Source organism: Amblyomma americanum, chromosome 6, assembly GCF_052857255.1.
Source record: "Amblyomma americanum isolate KBUSLIRL-KWMA chromosome 6, ASM5285725v1, whole genome shotgun sequence".
In the NCBI taxonomy this organism is placed as follows: Eukaryota; Metazoa; Arthropoda; class Arachnida; order Ixodida; family Ixodidae; genus Amblyomma; species Amblyomma americanum.
This window is the reverse complement of record NC_135502.1, coordinates 53,792,740-53,820,616: the sequence shown is the minus strand read 5'-3', so window position 1 is coordinate 53,820,616 and position 27,877 is coordinate 53,792,740. Positions and strand designations below refer to the sequence as shown.

Here is a 27,877-nt window from a genome sequence, read left to right as displayed (position 1 = left end):
TTAGCTCCCTGGCTATTACTGTGAACTACTAGTTTGCGCATTTAGTAGCCCTTTTTTTATCCGCCGGCGGAGATGCCATCGAGGGGGGCATCGAGACACCCTATACGCGTGGCTAGGGTAGCTGGGAGCCTATATGTGAGCTCAGCATGACTCAAGGGTGACATCTTCAGAGAGAAAATTTCTCTAGACCAAAAGGCCGTGAAGGAGTGCTGGTTCCAATGCAACTCCTGCAGCGGCTTTCAAACGTCTCGTGTGCACTTCTAAAGCTGCGTGTCATCATGTGTGATGAAATACAAAGCGCCAAGAGCCTCGAAGACATACTAAACCTGTCGCTGCATTTTTTTATGTTCTGTATCCAACTGGAGTCAGAAATACGGCAACTGCGAGCAATTTGCGCGCATTTCAAGACAGTGCGTGGTTGGTTGAGTCGGTCAATCAAGATCATATTAGCGTGCACCTGAACACACGTCACGTTTCAATTTAAGAAGCTTTTGTTTGGGGGATAGTTAGCACATGAGTTAAGAGGGACCGTTGCGTAGCACAGCACGAAGCACACATCATATAAAGGTAGATGGGAAAACGTTTGTCTCTTGCATCTTTATGTGATGTATGATTTACGTTGCGCTATGAAGTAGCCCATGTTAAATGTTTGAGTTTATGGCACACAGCGTCATCACACTAGTGGCGAATGCCCTTTTCCACACCTGGCGCAAGGCACATTGCAGACTTTTCCAGCTGCAGTTTCTAATACTGATGCCGAGTGCGCGTCCACCGGTGTGAACTTGATATAGAACAAATGCCCATGAAAATAAAGCTGGACTAGCCAATGGCGATTCCACGAATAAAGTTCGATCTACGGCTTCAAGGCAAAACTGCTTGAATGTCCTTCTGAGTTGTTGGCTGGAATGGGAAAAAATTACCTTTGCAAGACCACCACCCACGCACATTTATTAACTGTTTTAGAACGTACCTAGCTTGAAGAGCAAGACAAACGACAAAACTTTCGTGCTCTGCATTCTGTTCCTTCCATTGATTCCAAATTTATTTAGTGTTCCTAAATGACTGACTCACTGATAACGTCGCTGTTGTTCTGTCTGACTACAAACTTGCCACTAAAATCAAATCGCATGGATACTTCTGACTACTTCCAGCTTCAGTTTTGGCTACTTTTAAAATGTGCCACACAAGTAAACTAAAAGGATTGCCAGTCTGGCTCAGCGCGCAACGAGCTAAAGCCAATTACGCTTCTCGCTGACTAATGAAAGCCGCTTGTGCTGAAACCTTCTTCGTCTACTTCCATTAATCATCGGCTGCGTGCTTCTTACCGGCAACTTTAGTATCGCTGTCTCTGGCGTCATAAAACATCGTTACGCTGTCTGCTTACTTCAGCGTGCGCTTTGCGTTTTAGTGCGTTAGACTTTTGTTTTGTGATGAGGTTTTCCAACAATTATACGTGAAACGGAAAAAGTAGAAAAACTAAGACATGCGAGTACCGCAGCCGGCGATAAAGCCGTTGAGACAACAGAGCAGGGTGAATATTAATAAAGAGGCTTTAAGAATAAAACACCCTTCGGTAAATTTTATTTCTGCTTAATAATACGTACCAAGACGTTTTAATAAGCCAATTAAAAATACTTATGCTGAGCTGGATTACAACGAAAGAAGAAAGGGGAACACAGCCAAGGGAAACACCGAAAGCCGCTGTGGGTGATGACACGGAAGACAAAAGTGTCCGCTTCACCGATGCTCGTTAAATCTAGGAACGAAAGCCCAGTCCTTGAGCTATTACGCTCTCTCGCTCCCCTCCCCCCCCCCTTTCATTTATCGGAGGCTAGTTGTATCGGTACTACCGCAAAAGCGTTATGAGTTCAGAAGCACTCAGCTACTTTAATGCGAAAGCATTATTAGGTTATGTCGACAGGGATCGTGTCCGCAAAACATGTCCGCAGCAGTTGAGGAACTCAAAAGAGATAGCGCCTAACGAATGGTTGTGATCGATAGAGGACGACGTGAGGTTGATGTCAGAAAAATAATTTTCAAAATCAGATGAGTAGTTAAATAATTAGAGCCAGAAATGTCTAAAAAGTGGGCGGTGCCACAGCAAAAGTGGCGCGAAATTTTAAAACGCCGGAAGTAGGCGGAGCTACAGCGTAGCGCCAAATTTGAAGAACCGGAAGTGTGGACGGAGCCAAAGTGTGGCGCCAAGTTGAAGGGAGGTGACGAGTGCCGAGGAGGCGTCAGTTCTTTCGCATTACTCCAGTGCAGGTTACTGCAGTGGTCTCTAACGTTCTTTAGTTCCATAGCAGCGTGCAGCAAATACATTGACAGAGGATCTCACTGGTTAGGCGGCCAACTTTCGAATTTCAGGTAATGTTTCGAGATAAATTGACTTGAGCAGTAGGATTCATCGCCAATGTTTGGTTCGAAAGTTAAAGCAGTGCTGGTTGCAGGCTAAAAAAAGAATAAATATCATAGGCTGCGCTTCAACTGCGAGCTTTTGTTCTCCCTCAGCTGCTGTACGCTTGAGTGAACACAAAACATTACCCACATTAGCATAAAGGTTTTCGTGCTTTTTGATACCTGTTGTCGATTCGAAAATGACCGGTGTTCGTGTGGTAGCCAAGGACGAAATCTATATTGACTTTAGTTAAATTTAACTGAGAAAGTTACTGTGATTGGCCGATACGGTGGCCATTTATCGTTGCAAAGTTAGCGACGTCGTCTAATAATAACTGGTTTTTGGGGAAAGGAAATGGCGCAGTATCTGTCTCATATATCGTTGGACATCTGGACCGCGCCGTATGGGAAGGGATAAGGGAGGGAGTGAAAGAACAAAGGAAGAAATAGGTGCCGTAATGGAGGTCATCGGAATAATTTCGACCACCTGGGGATCTTGAACGTGCACTGACATCGCACAGCACATGGGCGCCTTAGCGTTTTTCCTCCATAAAAACGCAGCCGCCGCGGTCGGGTTCGAACCCGGGAACTCCGGATCAGTAGTCGAGCGCCCTAACCACTGAGCCACCGCGGCGGGTCGTCGTCTAATCCCGAACCGATCTTACAGACAAAGATACATTAAGAGCTTTGTGAGCTGGGTTCTACATTTGGTGATTCGGCTACCGCACGGGATCTGTTCAGTTCTTTTTTGGCGCGAACGTCGTTACAGGTGCATTCATACTTGACTTCTTATCTTTATTTGTTTTAATTTAGCTTCTTCATTTTACGTTTTTCTAACTCTCATGCTGTCCGTGATGAGCGCCACTAGCTTTATGAATCCTCAATGTACAAGGTCAGAAGGGCCTAGCATAATTTCCTTCCTTTATTTCCTTAATTTCACTAATTCATTTCAGCTATTTCAAAGAGTACGTACAGCGGAGGGATTGCTTTGCCTAGAAGCTCTCGAAAGCGCATGTATTTTAGCGCAATACAGCCAAAACTTGGTGGGCCACAGTGCCGAGAGTAACTGCGTTTTTGAAATCGTAAAAACCAATATCTATATTCCTTTCGGTGGGCTACGCACCTCTAAATAAATCAGAAGGCCAACAGTAATAGTTAAAAGGTTAATTACCCAAGAATAGTTAACATCTTACAGTTAAGACGTATTCGCTGTGTTCTGATACTCTACGCCGTTGACAATTCTCCGCCACAGAAAGGCGGGCTTCTATATATATGTGTGTGTGTGTGTGTGTGTGTGTGTGTGTGTGTGTGTGTGTGTGTGTGTGTGTGTGTGTGTGTGTGTGTGTGTGTGTGTGTGTGTGTGTGTGTGTGTGTGTGTGTGTGTGTGTGTGTGTGTGTGTGTGTGTGTGTGTGTGCGTGCGTGCGTGCGTGCGTGCGTGCGTGCGTGCGTGCGTGCGTGCGTGTGCGTGTGTGTTTCAGAATATCTGAAATGAAACATCCGGTATGATTGTCAAAGTCCGCACGCATTTTGCGTTGACAGGAATGAACCAATGACAAAGTGCACCTCATATGCTGTTATCCGTTCAGACGAAAAATTAAGTCAGTAGCAGCTAGCAAGAGGGAGTCATTCATTTTATTCTTTACTCCATTTCAGCGCGAGCATGCATACGAGTGTCCAGAGATGGCGCGAGCTATTCTGCTAGGCATACGAGCCGAAGTCAAATGGTGGATTTCAAAAACGGCCGCAGCCGTTGCGATGACTGTTGTTTGTCATACACGAGAAGATTATGATCGTCATGAGCAGCGGCGAGCTTTTGACGCATGACCACTAGTAGCACATTTGCCAGTTCTCGGGAAGAAAAATTCAGTCCGTACCCCAATCAGAACGCGAAACGAAGCATAAAATGGCTCAAAACAACAGCGGGGATCAATATTCAACGAGTTCATCATTCATCCACCAAAGGTGTTAGTGTCTTTCGCCTTGAAATAAGGATATTTCCTTCTCGCTCTTCGTTCGAAGTTCACCACCTATTCTTCGGGCAACATTACAGCGTCCAGACACATTGTTGCCCCATGAGTGTTATAGCGCTATTAGTATCAAGAGATTGTTTGAACTGGGAATAATTGCTCAAACACAGGAGGAGACTTTGTCCTTTGTTTTCTCCACCTGACTACCGACGACGAACCTCTATCTAGAGTGACCGTGTTATACTCCAAATGACTTTGCGATAATGTGTAACGATTAGCACCAATTACATTTGCCTCTTCCCACTAGCATCATATTCTTAACATGAGACGTCAGTACCTTCGGTTTCCGTGCCAGTAAGTTTATGTAAGTTAACTCACTCAACTAAAGACAGTTACTATCGCCGAATGCAAAGATGTTGCTCAAGGCGCGGAAATCCGAAGTTCAGGAAAAGCCACTAGACTCCATTATGAGAGTACCTTTGAAAGACGAAGTCGTCAAGGGAGTCAAAATAAGGATCCTGATAGGGATCTCCTCGTAACTCTATGCTCAAGCCGCTGTTTTCTTACTGGCTAAAGTGCTGAAACGATTAACGCGAGCCAATATTTGCAAACGATGCTAAGCAAGTATTCAAACTTCCATCAGTGTTGTGTGAGCTCAAGCATTACCCGTCTGAGAAGTTTCTTTTTTTTTCCAAGCAGGAAGTTCTTTTTTCACTATATTCTTTCTTACGAGCTCTTTTTCAAGTCCGCCCTCGTAACACGGTGCCCTCTGCGCTGTGCCGTATACACTTTTAGTGCATAGTTCTTGTGCATTATTGCATTTTCGAGCGCTATGTGTCTACAGGCGTGAGTAAATTGAATAGCCTAAATTGTATGTTTTAATCCCACTACAGCCATTGAGGTGCAGGAGGCGTAAATAAATTCGTGCCACTTAATACCGATGGCACCGCTTTGTAGATTACCTGCATTAGCGCCTTCGGGTAGAATTGCGGCGTGTTGTAGACGTAACAGCAAAATATATAGATGATGCTACGCTGACGATACTACCTGCCCAGAAACCCGCTCTAGCCTACCACCCAAGGCGAAGCGGATGCCACCCTACGCATCCTCACCACATTAACATCAATGATCATAACATCGACGTCGTCATCAATGGCCGCTTCTCGTGACTACCTGCACTGAAGTCATTACGGTGCAAGTTATCTTCTTTTGCTGCGAATGCGGTCGTAGTGAGTGCAAGGTGAGTTTGATGTAACCGAATAACAGCCGTACATCAAGGCGCAATCCCTAGTGTCTTTCTTGCCCGGTCTCGCAACGCTAAACGTACTTCCTGCCATGAGGGGTGAGTCAGAATGGGCGCGACTCGTTCCCATCCGCCTAATGTGCCGCTTTTCCCTTGGGGCTCCATCGGATTCTCTGCTAGCCGAAGCAAGACAGCCGCCTGTCAGCCTGGAAGCCTACCAGCGGACGCTGCACCTCCCTGAACGCCTACATTCAGCGCCCCATCGAGAGGCCTCTTCTTGATCTCCCGCTTCAGAGCTGCCATGCATGGGAAGAATGGTGATGTTTCGCGACGTAGTTGCTGACAACGACAATGATGCTCTAGCCACAACTTCGGCCGAAGAAAGCACTCAAGGAGCGTTCTCCACACTGCTGTTCTTATTCCCGCCATCAAAACAAAGTTCTCGCTACTGCGGCAGTTCCCTGGTTAAGCATCTTAGAAATATGTGGTTGTGGTGGTATTTCCACATGGGCTATGAGAGACGCCGTAGTAGAGGGTTCCGTAATAATTTAGACTACCTGGGTTTTTTTTTAGTCCGCGCTAACATCGTACAGCACATAGGCATTTTTTTTTCATCCCCATCGCAATACGGTTGCAGCGTCTAGGATTAGATCTAGGATTAGAGGCTCTCAGCACACGAAAGCCAAAGCCACTAAACCACCGCGGTGGCTGAACAAACCTGTGAACTATAATTCTCCGATACCCGATTGTGTTGTGTATTTTCAGTTCCTCCTGTTTCTTTGGGCACGGTAACTCCGGTCCCTTATAAAAATAGTCTGTAGATTTCTTATAGACTCTGTTGTCTTCCTATATATATTTCAGCCGCCGCTGTGGCTCAGTGGTTCGATCCCGGCCACGGCGGTCGAATTTCGATGGAGGCAAAATTCTAGAGGCCCGTGTGTTGTGCGATGTCAGTGCACGTTAACTAACCCCCAGGTGGTCGAAAGTTCCGAAGCATTTCACTACGGCGTCCCTCATAGCCTGCGCCTCTTTGGGACGTTAAATCTTCATAAACCATAAACTTAAGTATGGATATTTCTTTTTTAATATTCATAGTCTATAGACAAAAGTCTACTAAACGTGTGTGGCCATACATCTATACATTGTATATAGACTGTCTGCAGGATTTGTATGGCCTATAGACTGTTCTCTAGGGCTTGTCTGTAGAGAGTCTGTAGACTTTTTGTAAGGGGCGTGATTTTTTTAAGGAGAGTGATTTCTGTAAGGGGTGTGATTTGTTCCTATGTTTTGCTACCGACTGTTCATTTGTTCCTCATAACTGAGCGCCCTTTCCTCTCATACATACCACTTTGGGCCATTCAAGAGCATTTATTCCATCGCCCCTCGTGATACTAAGCGTGTATCCGGCTTTACAATCCAAATACGTGCGCACCTTGAACTCGTCCTTCTTCTTCATGTTGATGACCTCCCGCAGTTCCTGGATCTTGCGCAGTTTTTCTTGCTGCGAACGGATGTAGTTCATCTCGGCTTTCACATCCTGCAGGTAGACGATCGCCTCCTCCCGGTTCATCTGCAACAACAACGCCGTGGAAAGGAAAGCTAGAAAGGATACTTTGAGCGAGTAGGTTCAAGGCACGTGCCGCTGTTTGCTATCGATGAAGAAACAGGCGCTCCTCTGCACTATCAAGTACTCTTTTAGCTTCAGGATAAGCACAAAGTCCTAAGAAAGAAAAAAAAAACTCAGTTGTTTTTCCTCGATTCACTGTTTGCATGTTCACACGACACAGGAGGGAAAGTGCCTTGGCAGAGGAAAACTAAAAATAATATTGCCGGAAGTAGAAACACTAATTAGAAGCTGTATAGACAAAGGCATCATCCAATGTTCTTGCACGAACTGATCCACAATGAGTGTTGTTTTTTCTTGTTTCTTTTTTTCCTCTTGTGCATAAAAACGTGTGCGCGCGTGTAATCTTCCTGTGCTCGTCTCTCTCATCGTGCCCACATGAGCAGGAATAGAAGCGGCGTAGTGGAAGTTTCCTTCGATTGCACTCCTGTCGACATTTCCGTAGATTGAATTTCTTTTTAAGGCCGCACGATTTCTGGTCCTGTTGTTCATTAGACTTTGTCTCTGTCTGAACAAACTAAGTAAAAAGAAAAAAAAACGAAGCCGGCATGCAGAGAACCGTTACTCCGCGTCGAGAGAAGCGATCTTCTCTTTGCCTCTTCTGATACGTAAACACAACGCAATTTTCTCGGCACTGTTTCTTCGTCTCGTCCACGTGTGTTTGCCGACGTAGTCAGAGTTTCGCAGTACTGTTGTCTAAACTTCTTTCTTTTTGTTTTTGATATTTGTTTGACCAACGTGACTCTGTTGTGAATAAAATTATTTTAGCTTCTTTTTCCTCGAACTGCTGATTGCCTCTGAATTTCATTAAAACCGAGGGTGGACTCGAAGTTAAAAAATAAAACAAAAGTATTGCCGTGGAAAAAAGAAAATCTTGCAGTATTTTGGGACAATAATTTCTCGCAAAGACTGATGTATTACATGTATTTGTAGGGCGGAAACTTTTCAGCATTGTTCCTTGTTCTACTGCTCTCGAAATAGAAATGGCTCCACGAACTCCAGCAGGTATATACGTGTTTTATTTTGTGTTCTTTGGCCGACTGACTCTGTAGGAACAGCAAAGTTTTCTATAATCACTTCGGTTGGACGTGTTCGTACTTCTCCTTGCAGCGTTTATTTTCTGTCACTCGCCGCTGCAGCTCTAAGATGAATTGCCCGAAATTTGCAGCCCTGCTTGCCTCACGTTACGCAGCTTGACGAATATTACTGAAACGAAGTTGCGTAATGCAGTTAATGCCGTGCTTTCGTACCGTTCTACTTGCTTTATGACAAAGATTTGTTTCATATATGACGACCACTTCATGTCCGGGCAGCTTTGTTAAGGATCGCTTTAAGATTTCTGGTATTTTTATGAAAATGAGTCGGCGCTCTCACATATATTTATTTATACTAATGCATGATCTCTTGTAATTAATGACCGCGTTAATTTCTGCACGCCATTGTTAATTGAATGAACAAGTCGCCACTCGGACACCTTTCTCAACCAAATAGGCAAGTCTTCCCGCCGCTGAGGCAGGCGTGATCACTCTCCTTAATAAAGGCTTCATTTATCATCCCACTGCCTATCGCACATTTCGCATCATAAAATGGTTCAAACAAAGACTGTCGAAATCGTTGCGTTGCACACTTCAGTCCTCATTTAAACAAAGATATTATCCGGCTGCCCGACAGCAAGCTGGTATTATGGCGTTATAGCAGCAGGCTGTTGTAACAGGCACTCTGTGCAACACCGTTACATGTAACAAGATAAAATCTGGGGGCCCTCATCGTCATGGCGTTCGTCTTCCTGCCGCTATATGTTGCACTTGTAATGACGCAAATCAAGCAAGAAATGTGGACGGCCACAATCTTTGTTAACACAGCGCAGCTCCGTAGCCAAGCGTTCATGAGCGCCAAACTGATCTTCGTCAGCCCCGTCTTCCGTCTGCTTTTTCTCCTTCGTCGGCACTGGCCGCTGGTGCATCAAAGCCCAATTGTCTGTCTTACAATACCCCCGGGGTGAAAAGGCGCCATCCTGGCGGCCTAAGGGCACGAGATGATAGCGGGGTCGTAGTAGGGTTTCAGGCGGTCGAAGTGGACAATTTCATGGCCGCGACGGCGATGATCAGGTGAAGGCGTGAGGGGCTCGACGAGATGATTAACTGGAGATGTCTGCTGAACTACGTGATAGGCGCCCTGGTATTTGCTCAGCTGTTTTGTAGACTATCCCGGGCTGGAGGAGGGCACCCAAAGCCAAACTAAGGACTCAGGAAGGTAAGCCGGCGGCAGACAGGTAGAAGTGGTACGGGCACTTTTCTGACGGTGTTGGTCGTGCGAAATAAAGGAACAGGCGAGTTGACGGCATTCTTCGGCATGCGCAGAGGCTTGAGATAGTGTTGTAAATTCGGAGGAATCTGGGCGGTAAGGTAGTATGGTGTCCATAATGGAAGATGGCCCCCGGCCGTAGAGAAGAAATTATGGGCAAAAACCAGTAGTTCCTTGCGTTGCAGAATTGTAAGCGTAGGTAACGAAAGGTAGAATGCGCTTCCAGTTTGAGTGATCAGATGAAATGCACTTGGCCATCATGTCGCCGAGGGTCCGGTTAAAGCGCTCGGTCATGCCGTTTGTTTGCGTATGGTACGAAGATGTTGTACGGTGAACGATGTGACACTCCCGAAGAAAAGCCTCCAAGACGCCAGACAAGAAGACGCGACCTCGATCACTGAGAAATTTCTGAGGCGCACCCTGGCGAAGAATGATGTTCTGAAGTATGAAACCGGCTACGTCGAAGGCCGTGGCAGATGGTAACGGGGACGTTTCCGCACAGCGCGTGAGATTATCTATGGCGACAATGATCCAACGGTGCCTTGCGGAAGTGCTCGGAAGAGGACCATAAAGGTCGATTCCTACACGGTCGAATGGCAGGGCTGGACCAGATAAAGGTTGCAGTGGAGCAGGCGAGTGCTGTGGTGGATCCTTGCGACGTTGACATTGCAAGCAAGAGCGGACGTACTGACGGACAAAACGGTACATGCAGACCGGCACGAGCGCACTACGGGTCGTCGTGTTAACTGGCACAAATGGCGGAGCGGAGATGGCATGGAATCACGAGCAGCCATTTGCGACCATCTGGTAAGGTAATCGCGACGGTACAGCACCTGTCCACGCGCGACAAAGTGATGGGCTTGACGACGAAGTGCTTTAGAAGGGGGGCTGGCAGAGCGGTTGGTTAAGAGATCCAGAACAGAAGCTATCCAAGGATCGTTGCGCTGCTCAGAAGCCTATTTCAATGGTATTAAGAGAAGGTGTGTGGCCAATATAGAGGCTTGGTCAGGATCAGAGGACACAGGGGAGCGTGAGAAGACTTGAGCATCTGAGTGTTTACGTCCGGAGCGGTAAATGACCTGAACGTCGTAATCTTGTAAACGGAGAGCCCAACGAGCGAGGCGGCCAGAAGGATCCTTGAGTGAAGACAGCCAGCAAAGGGCATAGTGATCTGTTATGACAGCGAACGGGCGCCCATATAAGTAAGGGCGAAATTTGGTGATCGCCCAAATAATCGCCAAACATTCTTTTTTCGTGTCTGAATAATTATTCTCCGCTTTCGTGAGTGCACGGCTTGCATAAGCAACAACGTACTCATTGAAGCCAGGCTTCCGCTGAGCAAGAACGGCACCAAGACCAACGCCTCTGGATTCCGTGTGGAGTTCTGTAGGGGCGGAAGGGTCGAAATGTCGCAATATCTGAGGGGAAGTGAGAAGATGGCGCAGCGTTTCAAAAGCTTCGTCGCATGCAGTGGACCAGGCCGGTAAGTCATGGCCGCCGACTAGGAGTTGTGTCAGTGGAGCGATAATGGCAGCAAGATTCTTGACGAACCGACGAAAGTACGAGCAAAGTCCACTAAAGCTTCTAAGTTCTTTCAGAGAGGTGGGCTTCGGGAAATCATGAACTGCTCGGAGCTTGGCAGGGTCCGGGAGGACACCATCCTTGGACACAACGTTGCCTAAGATAGTAGTCGGGCGCCAAAGTGACACTTCTTCAAATTAAGCGGCCGGCCAGCGTTGCTGAGATATCGAAGGACACTCTCAAGACGAAGAAGATGAGACGGATAATCCTTGGGGAAGACAACAACATCGTCCAAGTAGCAGAGGCATGTCTTCCATTTCAGCCCCGCGTAGGATGTTGTCCATCATGGGCTCAAAAGTGGCAAGCGCGTTACAGAGACCGAAGGGCATCACATCAAATTGTCCGGTACATAATGCGCTCTGGTGGGCGAACTAATTAAGCAGGCAGCAAGCACACTGAGGTCAGAGATTATCCCAGCACAAATTATGTGCGTCTTCACGCTGCTATTCGCCGTATTAACAGTTATGTCTAATTGTAACTGCTATCATTTATTCAGGAAGTGTGTTTTGCACTCAAACCCTAGTCAGCATCAAGCATTCATTACTGGGGGATGGCCACGTTAGTTTTCGCTTACCCCTTATCCGGCAGAGATTTTCACACTTTCACTAACCAAAATCTCGGAAGTCCTCTACATGGAGCGTACATATCGTACATTTACGAGAAATACTGCAAAAAGCGAGAACTTAACGCCCTGTATTACGAAAAGCTGAGTGCTATGGCACGGACATAAGACTAGAGACGGCTCTTTTCATATGCGGTTTGCGAAGAATACGCTTGCCCCTCACTTACCATTCCCATCCTGAGAAGCTCTTCAACAGCCATGGCGACCCCCTCTTCATCTCCTGTCCTCAGGATGTACTGGGCCAAGTCAGCAGGCGTGTACTGCGTAGAGGGTTGACGACCTTTGTTTTACCAAATTCTGTTGGAGCTCAGTCATTAATTTTCTTTCTTTAATTTAGTGCGTGTTGAGAAAATTTGGGCATCCTTCTTCGGACAATAACTCCTTCTCTCGTTATAGAGTCAAAACACAAGAGATCATGCACTGTACCGATATGGACAAACATCGAAAGTAATTTTGGTACCGTTCACTCCTTACTGAGAAATGAAGCCACCTCGTACAAAAATTTGACACAATAAAAAAAGCTAAGAGCAAAGTTTAAAAACATACAAAAAATTTTGTAATGCATGGCGAGTCACGTATGTTCGTTAGCACATGCAGTACATATAAACATGAGACAAGTCAATGAAGTAAGCCTATTAAAGTGCAGGACAAGGCACACATTGAAACCTGATTGCTCCTAGTTGAAAGGTTTTTGCCAGCGATTAAAGACATACCATATACAACGGGTAGAGATTGTATCTTTCAGCTCCGCAATTGAGCCAAAGCGTTTCCTTGTGTGTATGGTTGTTGTAGCGCAGCTTTTCGCCATTTCTTCATTTTTTTGTTGCAGCGAACTCTTTCTTTCACATTACGCTTGATCTGATCGGTAAATGAGCCAACAACAAAAATGGCAGAAATTACAGAAATTCATATAAGATTTAAGTACCTTCAGTCGGCAGTTGTAAACGGTCGTAAATGTACCACATGCTCACAAGCTCGCTGCCGAAATCTGCGACCACTGGACGCAGCATCCCTACATCTCTACACCCTAATACATCCCGAGGGATTAATATATGTTCCTGCAGGAGCAAGGAATCTGAGCACTACCGGCTGGAAGGCAATACGTGACGGCACCTTAACGAGCCGAGGCACGAAAAGCCAATAATCTCCGTGACATTCTCCATACGCACGTCGGTTTGGTCGAGCTCTTCCGGGTTCCAGGGATAAGGGATGTAGTTCTTCTTTTCGGCCTGCCCGAGACCCGGAAGCAGCTGCTGCTGCTGCTGCACGGACTGCGGCAGATTCTTGTTGTTGTTGGAGTCCTCGATCTTGGTGTCGTGGATTCCAAGCGCCGGCACGTCGAGCTGCGTGCGTGAGACGCTATGCGGCCGCTCGCCAGGACCGCGCTGCTCCAGCTTGGAGGTCTGCTTCACGCTGGCCAGCATCGCGCCGGACTGGGCATCCTTCACTGCACACCCACGCATCGGGAAGGGGAAGCGGAAATAGTTTCTCTTATTACTGACAACAAGATTGCTGCACGAAGCTGAAGAAAAATATTTCAATATCAGAACAAGGTACATGGAAGCTTTCTGTTGAAAGAGTTTGGTGCATTTGCAGAGGTACTAGTTTGAAAGTTTGTTCAGAAGTAATTACAAATGCTGTGTCTATAAAGACGCATACAAAAAGATGACCCAAAGTTTGGCACTGCAGTGGCACCTCTAAACAAGCCTGGAGTCAGAAGTTTACCGAAAGCAATATTACCGTCACCCCCCCCCCCCCCCCCCCGGAAAAAAAACTTAATCCACGTCTTTCCATACAGCCTTGAATAAATATATCCAGCATTGTGCGAATTACACTGTGGACTAATAAATTTAAAGGTATGCGCCTTAGATAACAATAATAATTGGTTTTTGGGGAAATGAAATGGTGCAGTATCTGTCTCAAATATCGGCGGACACCTCAACCGCGCCGTAAGTGAACGGATATAGGAGGGAGTGAAAGAAGAAAGGAAGAAAGAAGTGCCATAGTGGAGGGCTCCGGAATAATTTCGACCACCTGGGGATCTTTAACGTGCACTGACATCGCACAGCACACGGGCGCCTTAGCGTTTTGCCTCCGTAAAAACGCAGCCGCTGCGGTCGGGTTCGAACCCGGGAACTTCGGGTCAGTAGCCGAGCGCCCTAACCACTGAACAACCGCGGCGAGTGCACCTTAGATGCAAATAATTAATTTTTTTTTTGGACAAAGACTCCTTCTGTAAATTTTTTACGGAGGGTGTACATAATGAAATTGCGCTGAAAAACACTAACGAAAAACATTAACTGACTTTTTCTCTTTTTCCGCAGGACCTCTAAGATACAATCTTGTGCCTTTTGAAACGTGGCCTTTAGTCAGGCCTGTTCAATCCGGAACGATTAGTGAGCTTACCCATTTTTTCTGGGTCTAGCTTTCTTGATTTGCATCTACTTGTGGCCTACATTTCGTTGTGTATATATATCAAAATGCCGGGATTGAAACAACTGGTTGTGGCCGTCAGCTTGAGCCAATTGACGTTCGTTTCTCGCCCATGTTTCCCAGCGCTGTTTACGTTATAGAACAGCCTGAGTAGCTGATCAGAATCGTAAAACAGTGTTAGGATCTATTAGGGCGCATAAAGTGCAGATTTTTTCGTTCTCGTCGTTAAGAGTAATAAAGTGGATAGTTAGACTGGCCGAAGGACAGTGTGGCAATAATATTAAAGCAAAATAAGACATCATGTTACAGCAGTAGCAAGAAGAAGAGGCTTATTGCCGAAGGCCCAACCGGCGGTTGCCAGGACTTGCCAACTACTCGCACAATCCTGCAGAATATTAACGCGGCGACCACCTTCTAGAGGCGGGCAACAGTTAATCACTGCCAGTCGACATTGCTCCTTTTTATCTTGGCACCATTGGAAAAGCGCAAGGTTCCGGAAACTGGTTTAAACTGAACTATCTCTCGTTCGCAGTGCTTGAAATTATGATGGAAGATTGGTCGGTTCTCAAAACTGTATAGGCTGTGACAAACTTTGCTTTTGAAAACACGCAAAGTAAAAATTCGTCTTGCAAAATAGGACTCCTCCATACGGCATATAAGCATCTTCACAGCAATTTCAACAAAAGAGGAAGCTGAAATATGCTACTCTCAATCGGAATCTCAAGACTTTTCGAGCTCCCCTTTCACGACATTTGCACAGATAGATGGCCAGTTTCAATGCTACAAAGAAAAGTTACTCTAATGGCATTGCATATGAATGCTAGACAACATAGATGATGCTTATATGTCGTACCTGACAAGCACTGGACGTGAAGGATGTTGGGTGAACTGGCACCTCGTCCGAGAAGAGTTTCTCAGCTATTCTGAGTGGATTTGGGGCCGCAACCGCACCTAATTTTTCATTCTTGTGGGATTCATGCGCATTCCTGCCCCCTCTTTTTTGTTCGTTTCTTTGTCTGTCTGTCTGTTTGTCTGTCTGTCTGTCTGTCTGTCTGTCTGTCTGTCTGTCTGTCTGTCTGTCTGTCTGTCTGTCTGTCTGTCTGTCTGTCTGTCTGTCTGTCCGTCTGTCCGTCTGTCCGTCTGTCCGTCCGTCCGTCCGTCCGTCCGTCCGTCCGTCCGTCCGTCCGTCTGTCTGTCTGTCTGTCTGTCTGCCTGTCTGTCTGTCTGTCTGTCTGTCTGTCTGTCCGTCCGTCCGTCCGTCCGTCCGTCCGTCCGTCCGTCTGTCTGTCTGTCTGTCTGTCTGTCTGTCTGTTTGTTTGTTTGTTTGTTTGTTTGTTTGTTTGTTTGTAATAGATCCGGAGCTCTGAAACTATTTTTCTACTCCAGCCATGGCAGTGATCTTCTTTCACCCTTGAGAAAAAGAAAGCAGATTCCTTTTCAAGTCACAGTGTTGTTGGTATGCACGCATGAGGTTGTCCCATGCACTGCATCATAGTTAACCTGTCGAGAAACTGCCATCTGGGGCCGTGTTCTTTAAGGATTCATTATACAGTTTCCATTTCTGATCCAATTCGTCGCCTGGCATTGGCCAGTGTTCGGGTATGTCGCCGCGGCTTTCAGGCGTGCTGCGGGAACTTTTCCAGAAATTAGCGCATAAGCAACGCCGTCCCCGGATGTTCCCCCGACGCATGAAGCAAGCCCCCCACCGCAGCCTAGGATCGCTCGTAGCCACACCTACCAGCGCTTCATTGGTACGGATGGATTGAATAGATAGCGCTGGAGCGCTACATATTTTTTTTATCTAATCATAGATATTAGATGTACGTACGGCCCATTACAATTTCCTAATTTATAGCAGCTAAATAGAGCGGCTAAAAATAGGTGTTAATTTTTAGATTTTCGTTTTCTGACTAATAAAATAACATCATTCATTTAATGACGTCCGCTACCGCAGCCTTCATGGTCGCGAACGACCTATCACTTTATCTAAGATAGCTATCTAAAAATAATTTGGTCTTCCCGCGAACACCCCACACGCAACGCACACGAAAACTTTCGTACTTTCTTCTGGTATGCAGAGATGTACGTTTTTCTTAGCCCAAGCAACAAGAACGATCGTTACGACAAGTCGGAAAAATAAAATACCCGTCCGACATTATGCTCTGTGTCGCTGAAAGAGATTGTTAGATAACATGGTCGCTCCAGTTTTTTTGTTCCGAGCACGTCGCTGCCTCGACGCAGCAAAATAATGAGAAGCAGCGTCGTCCCCCCCCCCCCTCCCCCCCTCTTCTCCCTCACCAGGAAGCGAAGCACATCCGGTCAGCGGATGTTTGAGTTCTGACGCAAGCTGTCGTCGCAGGTCGATTGGACAGTGCACAGAAGAGCACCTTGTTTTGCCGTTCTGTTTCCGGCTATTAAGAGAGTGTACGGCAGAGGTGCATCGGAGCACGCGAGCACTTTTATCTTCCATTTCGAAAGCCGAGCTGTCGCCGTGACCACCTTTCTTTTTCCTTCGCTGTGCGAAGTTCCACAGTCAGCACATAGGAGAGCTAATAGACATAAACAGGCCCTGTAATCCTGCTCTGACTTCTTCCATACCTGCTGCCCTCGTCCATATTAAGGGCCATGTCCGTTTATGTGCAAGTGTAGCACCGTTTATGTGCAAGCGTAGCGCGCTGATGATCGTAAACCAACTGGACCAATGTGGAGGGCGCACCAGTCGCCCTCCATATTGGTCCAGTTGGTTTACGATCATCAGCGCGACAAAGACAGGCAACACAAAAAAAATGATTGCACGGGCACTGGCTGACAACTGACTGTTCATTGGAAAACACGTGAATATATTTTGGGAAAAAGCGCTCGAAAACTCAAATTCACCTATTATTCCATCCGATTTATCCCTCCTGCCGAACATTAAAGATGGCTGCCTCTGTGACACAGATACCGCCGCGCTAAGAAGCAGCATCTCTATTCATGGCAGTTACCAGTAGCTGCAAGATTAAGAAGGGCCTCCGTCGCCCCAGTGCATACCTGAAGTTCGCGCGAAACAGAATGAAAGTTCGCTGCATCTTTGCAACGTATTCGAAGCTGGAGTCTGTGTCCCAGTTGAGGTGAGAGATTATGAACCCTCGCCGCCACGACGAGAGCTAATCTTGAAATTAAACAGCACTACATATTGAAACGAATACACAGGAAGACATGACAGAAAAGGCGCTGTCCTGTTAGTGCCCGTACTGTCATGTACTTCTCTGTATTCGTCCAACTATCTAGCGCTGTTTAATTTCAAGAAAGTTAAATGCGTCACCCGCAACGTGTTCTATAAGCGAAAGCCAATCGTTTGTGCAAACAACCATATGTCAGAGGAGTACGAAAACGAAAGTCTATACGAATTATACAATACAGAACAAAGTTCCTGGCGATGATCGTTGACGGCGTCTGCTGTCACGAGCAGAACGAACGTCTCAACCGTGAGGCGAGGTGCGACGCAAAGGGCTTTCCTAAAATTAGCCCTGCATATCTCATGTTTCCTCTCATCCTGTTGCTGCCAGGCTGACTAGACAAGAGGCTTGTTCCTTTTCATTATATCTAAAAAAAATGGGAGGTTTTAGTCAGTGTTACGCGCCATAAAACTTTGCGGCCACAGAAACAAAAAAGGCACAGTGAATCTCGGCTTTTGTGGCTGCTTCCTTCTGTTACAAAGAAAAGAGTGGTTTCAGTGTAATACAAAGGGTAGATCGATGAATAGTTGCCGTAACTTCTCTCGCAACATGGATCACCTGTACTGAAAAAACGCTGCGGCTAGATGGCGCTTTCGTAACACTTCATACCCCATTCTTCTGAGTCGAAAACAGAAATAAAATTGACAGGTCGCGTTTTTTCTTTTCTGGCTGCGAAACTGAAGTCGAGTTGAGGATAAGAACGAAGGACTCAAGAAAAAAATAAGCGTTGATATCAACTAGATTAGCGCTGTTTTAATCGTTCCTAGAATCAAGAGAAAAAGTCTGCTTGACAGAAAAAGAGCCATAAAAAAAGTTCTCCGCGTGTGCTTGCTCTGCACAGAAATGGACGTTTGTCAGGTCAATCGCACTTGGATTACGTAAGTAGTTAGCATCGGGGAGCAAGAATTTTTGTTGCTGCTGCCTTTACAATGCCGAATTACTGGTTTGCTTAAAACAACAAAACTGCTCCTCCTGAAATTTCATAAAATCAAAGACGCGTTTGATGTAATCTTCTGGGCAGTCGAATAATATTGATGTACTTGAATAAGTGTGTACAAGGTCGAATGTGATACCTCCGAGCCCGGAGCTAAATGCTGCCAATGTCCGGCACGAATATTTTAACAGACGCTGGTTGAAATCAGTATATATAGTACGTTGCTGCCGCGCTAGCGCCAACATCCTGGCGCTGCGTTATAACGAACAACAAGCCCAATTGTTCCTTCCTCATTATATTTTTAAATATTGCCTACGTAAGTTGCTCTACTTCTTGAGTACTTGCTGTCAGCTCACACATGGAAAGTGTGCCCCACTGTCTCAGATATAACGAGGCGCTAGTATAACAACTTCGTTCCCAACATGCTGAGCCAAAAAGAAAAAAAAAGGGCTAATGTTCAGTTGCGTGTGACAAGGCAGCGAAGTATCAGATGGACATGGATATAGCACGGTCAGTGCGCGCTCCGGTGGTTCCTTAAAACTACTGCGTTCTTGTACTCTTCAAAGAGTTGTTGCTTTGCAATGGATCTGAACGGTCTATGCGCACTAAGCGAACTCGTTAGTGTATTCAGGGACAATACAATTTTCATTAAACGGAAAGGCTGTCCGCATCGTCGCCTACCTGTTTTCTCCTTGTTGCTTGACGCTCGGACACGGCCATCCACGTTCAAAACTTGCGACGACTCTGATTCAACCACCTTTGTTGCCTTGGAGCCTGCGCAAGGAAGCGTCGATCGCACACAGAGTGCTTTCGAACAAACGACTTACCATCGCATCAACTTCAGACTTCTCCGGTACTACGTACCTTGTGCATGCTTTATTTCTTCATCTTTTCCATCCCCTTTGCATGCAACAACACACTCACGACAGTTTCCATTCCACAACGCTTTGACTCCAGCATCTTGAAGAACACTATATGCTAATTAAGGAGGACAATTCGATGCTTGCTACTATCCAGGCGTTACGACATGCCTCGAAGCGGAATTAATGACTTTTACTGACTGAACTTGGCGCACTCTCTCGTTTGACCTAGAAGTCTTAGCTACTTACGCCTGGCATGGTCGCTTGTATGCTCGGGTGTTGAGATGAGCCTTGAGATAAATAAAAAAAAACGATGCTTGAATAGAGGCGGGGAGAAGCTCGGCAAAAAAGTTCCTCTCGAAGCGTTTGTCTCTAGTGCCGAGAGCGCTCCGAACGAAGTAATTGAGAGGCACGCTCCAGCCAGACTTCGTTCGATTTCCTTTAGTAAGCACCGAAGCGTTACAGAGGGCACTTTCTCTCTTTATCCATTCTTTGCTCTGCTCTGTTTTCTCTTCACTAGCGTGCTGAATATAAATTACCTCTTGTTCTTAGCGCCAGTCGCTTATCAAACCACACGCCCCTTCATTGCGTGTTTGACTCTGTTGCTTTTATGTACACATGGAAGAGTTTTCGTTCTCTTCAATCAGCGGGCACTCTCGACTAATCAAAGTTCTGGGAGTTCTTTATGTTTTCATAACAACGGTATAAGGTCATTCAGCGTCAGTAGCGCGTAGCTTGAGGTGATCCAATTTTTATCCCGTTTTGTGTTTTGTGAGCTTTAAGGCCAGACCCCAGAAACCAAAGGAGGTTCTCGCCATCGACTATTGCAGAAGCAGATCAGAAGCATCTCGCTTTCATGGCGCGCGTGGAAAACAGCGTTGGGTTTTTGTATATCCCTCATATAAGCGAATCTGTACAGCAACCCGGCACAAAAAAAACGTACAAAGTTTACAAGATGAAAATTCTCATGAAAAAAAAACAGATTTCTGAGTTTCGTGTATACCCACTCAGGCGGTATTCGTTAGAGCGGCTATAGAAAACACGCGTTCCTTCATTCTCCTAAGTTTCTCAGTGAACTCTTGTTTGCGTGATCCCGCAGAAATATTTTGTTCGCGCAAACCCACTCCCCGTTAATTTTTTTGTGCATGTATGCATCTCCGTCCGGGCTTGGGCGCTTAGCGCCGAGACCGCCTCCATTTGAAGCTAGGAAGCTCTCCTTACCGAAATTCATTCGTTCGTGAAGTTTCGATCTTGCTAGAATGATATGCACGCTTGAGACTTCTGGTGCAATAAGAAACGCACTTACCCATCGCTTTTCTGAGCTGATCTAGCTGTTCAACTTCATCAGGAACCTGAAAGAAAGAACCTCTCGTGAAGGTGACATAGTGATGGTGGCGGTTTTAAGTCGGCTAATTTTTTTTTCCTGCAAAGTGGTGATTGTACGATATCTTTTGGGACAAAAAGAGCTATCTGTAGAAGAAACCAATGAAAGAGATAATAACTGGAGTCACACACATTCCTGTGCTCCTCCTTTTCAAACGGGTGCCATTGCAGATCAAGCCAAACAGTAGCGAAAATTAAATAACACAAATCGGAAAGCCCATAACCGCGTTACTTGAGATTGAGTCAGCGCGAAGTGAATTTTACAAGGATGAAATACACGCATTCAGTGTCGCTTAAATGAAAAAAAAAACTGCAAACGCCGCATACAGAACATATAAGAACTGCTAGAAGGTGATGCATCAAGTGCAGTTACTAAACAACGCAGGGGGTAATTAACCCTTACGCAAGTAAACCTAGGCAGATTAAAACCGCAAGGCGGTGCCGTGATGTAAAATTTCGGCAAAGACCGATGCAAGGAGCAAATCTTAAGCCTAAGTCCTGGTGTGAGGAGGCATACTAGCGAACGAGCCGTAGGTTGTCATTCATTAGAAAAAAGAGGTAGGACTAAGCTAAGCATAAGAAAGGATGCGGATAAACTGCAAGAAAGCGGGCAGGCATAACAGATATGAAGGAAACCACTCACGTGTTCTCCTGGGCCTGTCAGAAGCATTAAATGAGAGAGAAAAAGAAAATTTGCTCGTATGCAGACAATATTTAAAAGCGAGCCCCATAATTAAATATTTCATGCACGTGAAGACAAGCCGTGTTTAAGTTACGGCCCAGACATCCACATACTCTGAGGTAAAATACAACTTCCTTATTTGTTTCCTTAGGGCCATAGGGGGTGTAACTTAGTGCATATTCGTCCTTTACAACTAAAAGTACTTAGACAAGTAATCATGTGGGTCGTTGGAGAAAAGAGATCTCGACACTCGACACCGGACACTCAGCCACGGCATTGGAATGTTTAAGTGTGTTTGTACTGCATCGTGCCACGAAGTAATTAAGTTGAGACCTTGATGCGCAGTAATCTTTTGCTTTCAGTCTAGTTTAGGGGACCCGTCAGAGATATACCTCTCTGCACTGCACTGACAGCTCTGGCTAAAGATAGATCAGTCCACGTGTGCAGCGATGCCTGCCAAGTTGTACAAACAGCGTCGCTGTTAGTTTCGCACGCCGCACCGTACTGTTGGCAAATGTGTCCTCTTTAGATGATGATTGATTCTATTGCTTTTCCTTCCTTCCTTCCTTCCTTCCTTCCTTCCTTCCTTCCTTCCTTCCTTCCTTCCTTCCTTCCTTCCTTCCTTCCTTCCTTCTTTCCTTCCTTCCTTCCTTCCTTCTTTCTTTCTTCTTTCTTTCTTTCTTCTTTCTTTCTTTCTTTCTTTTCTTCCTTTCTTCCTTGCATCCTTCCTTCCATCCTTCCTTTCATTCCTTCTTTCGTTCTTTCTCTTTCTGTCTTCCTTTTATTCCTTCTTCCTTTTGCTTTGTCTCTTTTCTTGTTTCTTTTTCTTTCCTTTCTCTCCATTCTTTCACTTCTTCAAAACTTTCTCTTCTTTCCTTTTTGCCTTCTTTTTTCCCATCTCTGTTCCTTTCTTGCGCTCACTTTAAGTTTGGCAGCATGCCTTAGTATCAAATTTCCCAATTGAAATCTTTATTTTATCCACTCTATGCATTTTAATCCCGCCAGTTATTGTCGCGGGACACAAAATATTGAATCCTATTTACATCAGCTCCCCGTGTGTCTTCTCGCTCTGCTCTCCACACTCCAAGATTCCCATTTTTTTCTATCGGTCCTTCGAAACCCGATGTGAAAATAATAGTACTTTAGCCATAGTATGGCTTAACCGACTCTTCTTGCTAAGACGACCAAAGCGAATAAAAATGTATTATTCAAATTTATTTTCTGTCCTGCAGAGACAGAGAAGAACTAGAAGGCTTACGCACCTCAGCAAGAAATACTGTCTCCATAACAGGTAGTTTCTCGCAGATTGCCGCAATAGAAGAATACCCAAGAAAATAAAAAGAAATATTTTCTCAAGTTGCCAGAAAAGCAACCATTATCTGAGATATGTCGTGATTGCGAAATACCATATTTAAAATTGAACAAGACCCATAGGGCTGGGCAGAAGTCTTAAAAGCCTCGGGGCAGGAAATATCTCTTTTTCTTTCTTTTTCTGCAATACGGCTCCGGAATGCCGGAAGCTTCAAAGCAGAGTCGGTGCGCGCCTTCTCTTTACACCACCTGAAAGCTGCTGCTGCTCACAAGCCGGTCGTTCAATTAATTTGTATTTTTTTCTGTACGTACTCTGTACTTAGCTTTTTTTGTGAATCAGATGCACCAGTGCAAGGATTAACTTACCGACGAGCGCGGATGGATCGTTAAGCGGGGGATTCTTAATGGAAAGTTAAATTTAATTCTACTTCATTCACCTCCCGTCATATTTCTTTTTCAAAGAGCCTGTTTTCGTTTATATTTATGAATTACGCAATTGTAACTCATTCAGCGCTCACATCTTGCATCTGAGTCTCTCAGTGTATCTGTAGAGTTCGTTTATTGTCTTCTTTATTTACGTTTATCCACTGGCTGCAGCCCATATATTATGGTAGATATTTTTATATATGCCTTGTATGTATCCTGAACTGTAATAAACAATCCTCCTCCTGAGTGATCTGCAGTTTTATTGAAGCCTATCCCAAGAACAGATAGCCTCCGGTCAACATTCAATAAAGGGAGGAGAAAAAAAACACCACTCTAGTAGTCGGGGATTAACTTTTATACCCTCCGATCCTAATACCGATGCTCTGTCGGCTTACCTACGAGCTCATTTCCTTTTCTAGCACTGCTTTATTACATAACTACCGGAGAGCGCTGGGAGAAGATAATACTGCTGGTGAAGTATACTCTGTGGATGTCGAAATGCAAGACCAGAAACCAGTATACGCTCTGACTTTACTGTGAGACCGATGGGCGTGGATTATGGGTGCTAGAAAATAACTTTTCCAGCCATTTCCTTCTTCTTTATATATCCGGCATCCGTACTGCACAGTATTTTTTTGTGTGCTGATTCTTCCACACTCAGCTCCGTTATGGCTCTGGACCCCAGTAAGGAGACGTCGCGATGAAATATATAGGTCTCGTGGGCGCGTACGCAGACCACAATTACGAACAACAACTTGTTAACGAGGAACTTCTCTCGACCCCTGCTCATCCGCCCACACAATCACTCGCTTATTCATTCGCCCATTCAGGGGAAACCGCATGACGTAACCTCACGCTGTGTCGCCCCAGGGAAGGGGGCACGAGTTCTGTGAGCTCAGCGGCAAAGAGAAGGTGGGCATGCTCCTGTATCCCAAATCAGGTTACCCCATTGAGTGGGTGAAGTGCAACGTCGCCTCCATCCGGCTCGTTCCCCTCTCTCTCTCTTTCTTCCTCTCTCTTCGGGCTATCGCTTGTCCCTCTCTGGTAAGCCCGTCTTCCTCCTCTCCCTCGCCTGATCCTCTTTGGCTTCTCCTCGCGTCCATTTCGTCTCGGCGCCAGAGTCGACCTAGCGCAGCGCCGAGACCTAATAACAGTTGCATGCAGGCCAGCAGGGCTGACCGTGGAGGAGGAATGTAGGGGGGATCGTTAATCCCTAACTCTCGCCGCCTGTGCCGCCGGCAATACGAGACTTGGCAAGGAGCAAAGCTCAGCCGCCCATGCATGTTGCGGCGAAAAGCCGCTTCTGGTTAGGAGCGCGATACGTTGCGTTATTCGCTTAGGCCCCAACTGTATTTGGCATTAAGCAACTCGCGAGATTCTGGCGCAAGTATGAGTAGAAATATGTCGAAGTCTGGAGAGGGACTGCATATAGAAAAGCAAACATACACTTTTTCTAACAAGGTGCACTTATTGGAAAAGGGATACTGAGGACAAAGAAAAGTTGGCCTATTTCGAAAAGCTGTACCGCACTTTAATCACGAAGAGAGCACTGTAAGCGAAAGCGGAGTTTTTACATGCTATAAAAGACCAACAAAAGAAATACAGGTGTCGCCATCGGCGGCTGTTTTCGCAACTAAAATGCTTGAGTCTACACCAATTTTTGGACGCGGATCCTAGCGGCTACGTTATACCGCCGTGCACTGCCATATGATGGCAACCCGTTCTTTTCAATAAGGACGTCACGAGCTTGAATCGACTGGCGGGAAGATTTTTAAGACCAATTTCCTCCGCGACACGGGCGTCTTTTGCCGCCGTACAAATGTAAACATAGCTAGAATAATCTAGGAAATCCATTTTTACCGAGAACAATAATTGTATGCCGCTGTCTTGTGTGTGTCTTTAGGCGAGAGTTCAGAGGAGGGTGATCTCTTTGATTGCGCTAACCAAGTTTTCATTCTTGTACATCAGCCGATACTGATTGGTATTTCGGACAGCTACGATTAATAGAACGAACCGCTCTCTTTGGATGAATCCCGTTCCTCTATGTTTAGAAGTTCTGGTGTTGACAATTATATCAATATGGTTGCAAAATAATTTCTCTTCGGTCTAGGTGCTGAAGGATACATATCGGTTGTTGCGAACTACTCAGTTTTTCAAATTGGGCGATGCGAATTATATAGCCACAAAACAAGTCAAGCTGTCGAACTGCACAATGTCACAAGAGCACTCATCGATATTATTTTATAATAATTTCGTATGCATTGTCTCATTACAAGACGAAACTAGCTCTAACTGTAAATGATGCTTAGCGCGTAGTCCTCTGTTTCTTTATCCGCTTCAGAATAGAGCACAAAGAGGAGGCTTTTCGTACGCTATTCGTGTTATAATGGGCATATAGGTATACAATATCATATGATATGAGTATAACGAAACAATAATGGCAGCTATCCGCAATGTAACTGAGTCGTTATCGAAAAGCGTCATATTCCCCACATCTTAGTACATATGCAGACATGAAGGCTTTAATGTATGTTAAGGGGAATTTTTTTTTTCGCACTGGCTTTGCACTGGTTGCACTGGTTTGTTTGTTTTTTTTTTGCACCGGATGACGTGTCCCTCGTCGTTGCTATTTTTCTTCACCTCTGGTGTGCTCTCGCGAGCTACGTTGTTCCCATTTTTTTCCTGTTTCTTGCCATTTTAATTTGTATCTAATTAAAATAACTTCCGAAAGCAAACCTATGTGTACTCTCCTACCTTTGTAATTATTCCACGAGCAAACAAAATACAAATTAAGAATATACCGTGCTGGGAGGGGTGTGCACCGAATACCCGCAATGCAAAGTGCGCCATGAAGCCGCACCTAACGCGACGCTGTTACGTGAGCAAACACCCGAAGTCCCGCCGACCCTCCTTACACCCACGCACTTCGATCGCGCTGGATTCAAGCTACAACCACTCACTGGGGTCCAACTAAACACGCGCGTTATAAAGATCGCAGCCCTGCGCTCCCGTGCAGGCATTCCTCTCCTCCCGCGGGAGGCGCCGATCGAAGCCGTTTGCGTCACGATCTTGGTTGCGAGAATTTCGCCCGTCATTTTCTTCCAGTGCGGGCGCGTCCCGCCGACGTGCGCAGCGTTTGCCCGCGTTGGTTGTTTTTCACCCGGCATTAAACGAAGCGAAGACCGTGCCGATATCCTGCACTACCTCGCCGGCAACGAGGCTCTTTCGCAAGGCCTCGGCGAGGAATGGTCAGTGTCTTCGGAACGGTCCCATTGCGGAAAATAGCTTTCATCGCTCGAGCCTGCGGGTAGCCGGATGGTCAGTTGCGTAGTTCGCGTCTGTAACCTCCGCACGTACCCCACGACGTCGTAGCGTTTTATGGATAACGGATGGTTCGGAAATGATGACGACTCGGGTATTCGGCTTCCCAAGCGCATTGTGCAAACAAAGTTCCATTTAAGCCATGTCTGCTCACACTGACGACTAGCTTTTGTTTGCGAAGGTGTAGCAGCGACGCTCACACCGTTATCGGCCTGTGTATGTGGATATATATAACGAGTGGGGTGATATTCTCTGTAAAATGGGTGTCACAATGAAATGGCTTGCTTAGCAACTACTTCTATGCTTCGCGAGTTTGCCCAGTTATAAATCATCAGCGGTGGGTTCGAGTACAACGGGATAATAAATCAAACAATACTCAAGTAAACATTCCACAGTTTATTTCTTTTCCTATATAAATCCAAATATTAATTTACATAAAGCGCTCTTCGCGTCAGCCCAAAGTAAAAATACTCCCTCCTGACTCTCTGCCCTCGATCTAAGTTTTGTGTTAACCCAAACATGGATCAGGGCAGAGAGTCAGGAGAGAATATTAGACAAAAAAATTCCAGGGGTGTAGTTTGCGCACGCATTCGCGTCATTCGCGTCCGCCATCTGGCCTCCGTCATCTCACCTACGCGCCTGCGCGCGCGCCAGCTGCTAGACCAGCGCCGTACATTGCGACGGGGGTTTCAGTGGGTGACGCATCATGGCGCTACGACTGCACTTTTATTTAGGGTGCCCCGATGACCGCGCCGAAATTTAAAGTTTATTTTTCGTCTTCTTCCCTTCGTTATCATACAGAGTTTATTTTCTATACGGCAGTTTGCTTTCTCACCAAGGCTGCTGAGATTCAAGTGTGAGTCTGCCGTATCTATACATTCAGCAATGAATATTGCAAACCGGCGAGAGCGAGGTAATCATATATTTGATAACATGGGAAATGCATTATACGGAGGTAATCAACTGTAATCAGCAGCTTTAAACCTAGATAGCGACGTCGTGCGGGATCCGCCAAGAAATGCACTCGGAACCGCCTCACTGTTCACGTCTCACTATACGTTATTATGCACAATGCGTCGTCCCGAGTGTTTTCCTACGTGGTCGGAGGCAACCGATTCACAGTAAGAACACATGCACGCAGGCGCATATAAGCTCTTCAATGAACTTGCACGCACATCAGGAAGCCGTCATTAAGGCTACCCACGTGGCGTGATGGACCGCGGTGTTCGTTAGGGGAATACCCGTCTTGCGGAGCCCAACTGCCGAGCAAACAGAGGAGGTCAGCTGCGTAGGCGACCTAGATGGACTCTCGAGTGGTCGGAACACGGTTCGCTCCGAAACAGCGTTCGTCGCCAGTCAGAGCTGCAGAGTCTCGATCGATCCTCCACTCCTGGCGCGGAGTGCTCGGCAATCAATTCGGCGAGGCGGCTGGAGCACCCAGCATCCGTTCGAACGATCCCGAGATGAGCGGACGCAAGTTTAATTGCTTCGTTCGCGAAGAACGATCCGCGAATGTGTTTTGAAGCAGAGTTGATGGCATGTTTCATAGAATAATTAAACCTGATGCACT

At 46.1% G+C, this 27,877-nt stretch overlaps 1 protein-coding gene across 2 annotated transcripts in view; it reads right to left on the bottom strand.

Moving 5' to 3' along the window:
- LOC144093463 (uncharacterized) overlaps positions 1–27,877 on the bottom strand; it is a 195,895-nt gene that overhangs the window by 13,095 nt on the left and 154,923 nt on the right. For both annotated transcript variants that reach the window (XM_077626864.1, XM_077626865.1), the window contains 6 exons: positions 21,211–21,224; positions 20,491–20,536; positions 19,006–19,098; positions 12,909–13,186; positions 11,907–11,999; positions 7,041–7,178 (listed from right to left, as the gene is read on the bottom strand). In XM_077626864.1, the coding sequence (XP_077482990.1) occupies positions 7,041–7,178; positions 11,907–11,999; positions 12,909–13,186; positions 19,006–19,098; positions 20,491–20,536; positions 21,211–21,224 (662 nt within the window). The remainder of the gene's footprint in view (positions 1–7,040; positions 7,179–11,906; positions 12,000–12,908; positions 13,187–19,005; positions 19,099–20,490; positions 20,537–21,210; positions 21,225–27,877) is intronic.